We start from the raw sequence: 8,022 nt of genomic DNA, 5'->3' as shown, positions 1-8,022 counted from the left end.
ATTACCGTATACCATGAATGTATCACGGAATTTTCTCTCGTATGTTTGCCGATCCGTGCGCGGATGTAACTCTTCGACCCCAGTTTGTTGACAAATGTAGTAGATGACTTTTTACTTATGTTCAAACGCGGAGGTAGATACCGTGCGGTTATGGCAATCCCTCCATTAACGCTTGCGATTTCAACAGAGGCAGCTTGAACTGAAGGAAACGATATTGTTTCTAATATCTCATATTTTAAAGTTGACTTATGTTGATGTTGTTAGTTATAACTTCTAATCTATGGTTACTTAGTCCATTGGCATTCCAAATTGCCATCTTAAGGCACAATCTTGAAACAAGAGAAGACACCATTATTATTAACATTGAGTTTAGTTCAATTTGTTTGGAAATCAGTGCTTCCAGCTTCTCGAAATTACTGTGGCTAAGTGCAGCAGAGTTTTGTGGTTTTTTTGTAATTTCTGCGTGACTGAAGTTGTTGTTGTAAACTGGCTGCTTGAGCGAACACAAGTTTAGCGCTAGGGTTGTTTACACTCGACTTGTTTGGATCTTTATTACAAACTAGTGCTTGATAAACCTGACAGTCTTTGTAGGTGGTAGTGCGATTTTGCAAGCAGTGTACACATTTTGGTGGAGTACCGGAGTATTTTTTCGTAGAAAGCAGGCTGGTGATCCAGACTGCACTTAACACATCTGCACGGCTTTTTACAGTATAGTTTAGTGTGTCCAAACTCCTGACAGCGATGGCACTGAACTAAATCATTAAATTTGCAAGGAGATTTGATTTTGACTACCACGCTACATAATCGATTAATATCAAATATTTGCTATTTGCCGATGGCTCTGATTCAACAAAAAATTGTGACACTATCATCTTTGTTTAGTTTGCAATAACAATATTTCTCATAGTATGACCTTTCTGAAATAAGTCAAGTATATGACTGCAAACCAGATTCCTTACACTCCCCTCTTTGAGAGCACTCATCAGCAACTCGGATAAAGAAACTGTGGGTCGGCGTTTCGAGCTCTTTACGTAAAGCTGCAAATGAAATCATTGGTTTTCATAAACGGCAAAATAACAGCTGGTACGATGAGGAGTGTCGTGTCACAGCGGGGGAAAAAGAGACTGCTTACCTCGCAGTCAACCACAACACGTGCTATGAATGATAGATGCTGCGAACTGAAAAGGGAAATGAGACACATTTGCAGGCAGGAAAAGAAAGATGCCGAAATACGTGAGTATGAAGAGATTGACAAGCTGACAGTCAGGGGTAATACACGAAAATTATACCAAAAAATGCGGCAAGTAACAGAAGGTTTCAAGGCCGGAGCATACTCTTTCATAACCCCCCGAAGTGACCTAGTGACTGATGCTCAGAACACACTAAAATTATGAATATTCTCCACCCTGCTGAATTCCAGTGAATGCATAGCATCACGTGATGGTGAATCCGAATCTCCAATTGGTGATGATTGAGTAGACAATTCATTGCCCGCCCATGAATATATTTGAATAGCAATTACCAGTTTGAAGAACAACAAAGCGGCGAGCGCCGATGGATTGCCGGCCGAGCTGTTCAAACACGGTGGCGAAGTACTCATAAGGAGCATGCAACAGCTTCCTTGTTGAATATGGTCGGACAAAAGCATGCCCGACGATTAGAATTTAAGTGTGCTCTGCCCAATCCACAAAAAGGGAGACCCCACAATCTGTGCCAACTATCGTGGGATAAGCCTCCTCAAAATCGCATGTAAGGTTCTACCGAGCATATTTTGTGAAAGATTAACCCATTTCCGGCCGCACATAGATCCGTTGCTTTGATTCATTCAAACTTTATATTCTGCTTAGATGGAAAAAAACTTAACGCTTTTCATTTTTTGAAAATTCTCAGCGGAAAACGATACTTACTAAAGTGAAACAGTATGTTTTAGAGTTTATCATTCAAAACATTTATTTTGTTCAATTTTTCAATTTCACATTAATTTTTTTTTACGTCATAAGTAAGTTTTGAAAAACTTTTCTTGAAAGTTCAATATCTTATCTTTAAATTTCATGGAATTGATTGAAGCACAAAACACGTAGAGGTATATCGCATTTTGTGCATTTATATGATGAATGTTTGTGACAATTTTGACAACGACGAGGTTTCTCTAATGCCATGCCAAACTTTGTCTTTGGGTTTTCGAACAGCCGCTGACTGCGGAGTCAACATCTCCGAAGACGACGACAAGCAAAGATTCTGCAACGTAAATACGGGACTGTAATTGATCCAATAGTTCTATTTTTTGTGCAATACAATTGCTGGTGGTGCGTGACATTCCTTTTTCATATTTGATGAGAGCACAATGAACTTTTCAAGCGTTCACCATTGCAACATCAAATCCATTGGCCAATACCACTTCTTTCTAGAACGCGAATTTGATAATTTTTCATGGCATTATCGAAGAGATCAGCACCACTCATTCGATTATTGTCAGTTGTTACGATGTGTGGGATATCATCATAATATTTTTTGCCGCCTTTCCATCGCTTCACACGATGCAGTGGTTCAATTGCCTCATGATTCGATGCAATAGTCACAACAGAATTGTCGTTCCATCGGGCTATCAGCACATTATTGTTTCGATCAAATGTGTAGTCTAACCAGCGTTCTTTCTTCTTAGATGATGAGAAATTTTCTTTTACTAATTAAATTTTTATCCCATTATATACCCATTGTTTCACATTGATTAAAAAAAAGTCGGAAAGAATGGGTCTTCCGAAAATCCGATGCAATTAAAAAAAAATATTAATTAGTAAAAGAAATTTTTTGTCAAGATCAGAAAGATGCAAGATGACATACGATTATTGCCTTCAAGATATATCTCGATAATTTTCGACTCGGCGACTTTTCAAAATTGCTGGTCGAAAAATAGACCATTGGCTAACAGTTTGGCTTTAGCTCTGACTGACCAGATACTCACCAAGTCCTAAAACTTGGAAAAAGAAAATCCGTGAAAAGAGGATCGACACACACCTCATCGTCGCCTATTTCAAATCGAAGCAAATTAGTCTGGTGAACGAGGGCAAGACGAAATATCTCCTCTCATCAAACAAACAGTCGTACTCGCGACTAGGCTCTCACGTCACTGTTGAATGTCATAACTGCGAAGTCGTAGATAATTTAGTCCATCTTGAAAGAAGAATTAACGACGACATTGACATAATTCAGCGAATTAAGAGACGGCGGCTACACTTGCTAGGTCATGTCATCCGAACCGACGAAAACCTTCCAGCTMCAAAAGTATTCGACGCAGTACCCGCCGGGGGAAGCAGAGGAAGAGGCTGACCACATTGCGAAAGAAAGAAACAACTGGCGCGCTGTTGTTAACCACGTAAGCGGTGTCTACGCCAGTAAAAAACAAGACTATTTTCCACTTCAAATAGCACATGCAAAGTGTTTAAATCTTTTTGCATAAAATGCTCTTTGGATGTACATAAATATTAATTGTATTTGTCTTATTGCTATTATTTTATTTAATCTAAGTCGAATATACACTCAAAAATTTAAATTCTAATATTAATAAGGTATGCGATTTAGAAACTGTCATTTACATGATAATTAATATTTGTGTCGTACATTGGCATAATCTTATTGTATTCTTAATCTACTCTCCATACTTTAGTTATTTCTAAGGTAGGCGGCTATTATATTCAGTAGTCGCTTGCATCGTACCAATCAATGACGATTGGGACGAAACAGCTGTTGACAATTGTAGTACATTTGTGTCCCTTATAGAATTTCGTCCTTCCTGAGATAAAGTAAGGTCAAAATGTTCATCATCAGAAACATCTGTACTAGAGACGTCACCTATGGTACGAAGTGCTTGTTGAGTCTGGAAAAAAATATATATTTAAGCACTATGATTAAAGATGTATGTCAATTTAACTCATATTAACTATACGTCCTTTTATTAAAACTTATTTTAAAATTAAAAGAAATGAGATCGGAATATAACTGTTGCAGTGTTACATCATTGCAAGTGGGAATTAATTTGATAAGACTTTCATAACATCCTCTGAAATTTCTTCCCATACTTTTATCAAAATTCTTTTAGTTATATTTTATTTTTAGTCTTATATTGAGCAACCTTAAATCTCAATGGGAATCAACTCAACAAGGAGTATCTGACCCCCCTCACAGTACAACACTGCCAGACCAAACTTATCACACACATCACCTCTTCATCACACCCCACATCTTCATACACACTTACCTTCCACATCACGCGCCCACCAATACCACCACACCACTACTATAACCCACATGAGGACACCATGCTATGAAAAATTAACAAAATGGACCTACGGACGGAACACAGTCCTGCTTTGTTCTCGATAAGTGAGTTAAGGAAGATAATATTCCTTATCATACTCACGAATCCAAATATATCAACAAATCCTTATGGATTTTATAAAACAATTCACCAACACCCTAGATACTACAGTGCACTTGGCCTAGTACGCACAAAAATAACAGGAGCAGCAGATATTCTTACAAACCACCACACGAAGATGAATTTTTATTCCATAATAAATAGATGGGATTACACGTTTGCGGACGAGAGGTCATTTTAGAGAAAAAGGAAAAAAGATCGTACAAAAAAGGAAAATTTAGCTAAAGTCCACAGTGAAGTGAGCAAAGCGCTTAATTTGGCAATATAAAAAATTGAGATGTCCGAAACTCAAAAGACTATGCGAATCAGGATGCAGTAAGGAACTTCATCATAGGGTTAAATAACAAATAAAGAAATGGGACATTGTATAGTCATAACCGTAAAGCTTTGGAAACAGCTAGTACTATTTGACACGACAATGTGAATCGCCAATTCGAGGTACATTCTAACCTCCCAAGGGGGAATGAGCAACAAAGATTCCAGCAACCTGATGATAAAAGGAAATATAATAATCGCTTCAACGAAGCTCAATTTCATTCACATAGAAAGGACAGACAACATCATCAAAACATACAAAACGTTATCAGCCTAGAAATTATAATCAACCGCAACAACAACTTGCCCCAGAACCAATGGAAGTGGACAATTCGCAGCTGTACCAGAGACAAACACATTACTTCAACCAACAAAGGAGTCCGCCTCACCAACCAAACCATTGAAAAGGGATAGGATCGTCTCGTCGCAAAACTTCAATCAACCAAAAATGCAACGCATCCATCAAATCGCACAAGCAGACTACGATGGACATATTGAGACACGGAGTACTCTTTTAGGCGAGTAAACGGGTTGCCTTGTATCAAAACAAAACGTGGATTAACCGGCACTCCCGTTACAATTTTAGAGGACATAAGATCAACTAATGATTATTTAGCAACAAATGTGAAATCGATAAGTCAATACAAAATATTCCTTTTAAAACAAAAATTTTACATGGTTTTTCAGTCATTAATTAAAAAAAAAAGTAATTAGGAGATCATATCCATGATTTAGTATGCTATGAAATAGAAAAGCTAAATGAACTCGGTATGATATTAGGAGAACAGGGGCTTAGAACTCTTAAAGCAGAAGTGATTTATTTTACTACAGTTTAAAGTACCAGAAGGAAGTGATCGATAACGTAGAGCAAAAAATTTACTTTTCTATCAATAAGTCTCAACACGAAGAAAACTAATGCTAAAAAGCGTTGAAATAACTCTTCCTTTAACTACAACTATTCAGGCGACAATTAGGACCCAGACAGAGGATCCAATATGGACAAAACAATATCCATATCACATTGCGGATAACGACTTTGTGAATCAAGAAATTAGCGAGTTATTAAAAAATGGAATTATTAAACCAAGTAAAATGCCATATAATTTACCCACATGGACTTTTCCAAAAAAAAGCCATTGGCGAACAAGGTAAGCCAAAAAGGAAAATGGTAGTTGATTTCCAAAAAATTAATGCTCAGACAATTAAACATAGATATCCAATACTGATGTAAATACATATGACTATCCAAAATTTATGAAGAGCAAAGTATTTTAAACTATAGATTTAGAATCACGATTCCCATTTCCAAAAACTCTTAAAGAACTAAGGTCATTTTTAGAATTAGCTAGTTATTATAGAAATTTTATTAGGAATTTTGCGTCTGTCACTAAACCCTTAACTATTCGTATAAGAGGAGATCAAGAAATGATAAGAAAATATCAGAACGCCAAAGTATACATATTATTAGACGAGGCAGCACTGGATGCACTTCAAAAAATAAAAATAGCACTTCGGGAACAAACAGAACTCTTTCAACCACATTTCTCGAAACCTTTTGATTTAACTACTGATGTAAATAACTTTGCTAATTGGGTAGTCCAACCCAAAATAAACAACCAATTTCCTTATTTCAAGAACATTAAATGATACTGAACGGAATTATAGCACAAATGAAAAAGAACTATTAGCCATTGTTTGGTCACTTAAAAAGTTACACACAGATCATCAGTCCCTTATATATTTAATATCAGACTAGAATCGGAATAGTGGAAAAATTTAATTGACTAATATGGAGCAAAACTTGTCTATAAATCAGGACACCAAAATGTTGTAGCAGACGCTTAACCGAGACAAAAAATAAATGCGACTACTGATTGTTCTTAACATTCGGCAGAAAGTTCACTTGTAGAACAACCATTGAATTCATTTAAAACTTTAATTGTACCTATTTATGATGCATCAAATGCAGGCATATCAATGAAAACAATTTTTCCAAAGAATATTTGTAATATCACTAAGTCTATTGATAGATGTTATAAACATAGACGAACAATTAGAACTAGTAGTATAGACGATCCATTCAACTACAGCATGCAAGAAGTCCGTCCATAGGAACGTGTGTATTTTAATATTTGACATATGTCGTTTGCAGTCTGTCGCGAGCATTGTATTCCACACATAAGTTTTAGCCATAGAAACGTGTCAACTGATTGTTCTCTCACAACGCAGGGTTGACAATCTCGATATACTGTAGTAATTATAAAAGTTGTCTTCAATATATATGCAATTTTCTTAAAATAACTAAAAATCAGAGTGGAATGCTATTATTTATAAATGTATAAACTTTGTTTTAATACTTTAGATCTTATAAACGTCTTTTGAAGCACCGCGATCGTATTTTTTCAGCATTTCTTTACATCAATCCACACGAGCATTTTTTTGAGCGATTGTCAAATTGTGCGCGATCCAACGAGAACAAACCTTTTTTACGGCCAGGTGTTCTTGCAATATCGAATATATTCTGGTCGGAGAAATGCATAGGCATGCCTCTATCTGAAGGTATGTTACATGATGGTCTTGTGTTATCAGTTCACGTACGGTATCGATGATTTCTGGCACAACGGCTGTTTTTGAACGACAGAATTCGTCTTTGAGAGAGCGTCGGCCACGATCGAATTCGTTGTACTTGTACCAGTTTTTCACAGTGCTATAAGATGGTGCTTCATAGCCATATAAAGATCTCAGTTCATCGATGCACTCTTGTCGTGATAATCCACGTCGAAAGTTGTGAAAAATGATCGCACGACAATGTTCACGAGTTAATTCCATTTTTTGGCCGAGATGAATTTTTTAATTCCCTGTAAATAAAACAATTCACGATTAAATGACAAAACGTTCTGAGTGATGTTATGCTAAAAAAATTTCAAACTTTCCAATGGAAATGGCAGATTGCACCTGGCAACACTTAGGGGTGCCTAGGCCAGAAATATATATAGCAGCCTCCATTAGGCTCAATTATAAAATTCGTCACAGGGATACCAGACCATGTCGATTTGATAGAAATAAAAACAGGCTTAAATTACTTAATCGAAAACAATTAGAAATATAATTAATTTTGCTAGATATGGAAATAAATATATTACAATATTCGGATATCCACGTTTGTATGTACAGGAATGCGATAATCACAAGATATAAATACCCTTTCATTAATAATAAATGTAAATTATACAATTTATTCCGTTAGTCTACAAACACGGAAAATTACAAAT

General features: G+C 36.3%; 1 protein-coding gene across 1 annotated transcript; it reads right to left on the bottom strand.

Annotated features, from left to right (window-relative positions):
* Positions 1-3,482: 3,482 nt before the first annotated feature.
* LOC108967540 lies at positions 3,483-7,516 on the bottom strand (the record flags this gene model as incomplete). Its single annotated transcript, XM_018931031.1, has 2 exons — positions 3,483-3,874; positions 7,232-7,516. Coding segments are annotated over 2 exons (489 nt in total), but the record flags the coding sequence as incomplete, so codon positions are not given.
* Between the last annotated feature and the right edge of the window lie 506 nt (positions 7,517-8,022).

Source organism: Bactrocera latifrons, unplaced genomic scaffold, assembly GCF_001853355.1.
Source record: "Bactrocera latifrons isolate USDA-ARS-PBARC rearing strain unplaced genomic scaffold, ASM185335v1 scaffold_1000, whole genome shotgun sequence".
Classification (NCBI taxonomy): Eukaryota; Metazoa; Arthropoda; class Insecta; order Diptera; family Tephritidae; genus Bactrocera; species Bactrocera latifrons.
The sequence above is the reverse complement of the archived record's forward strand: the minus strand, read 5'-3'. Positions and strand labels throughout refer to the sequence as shown.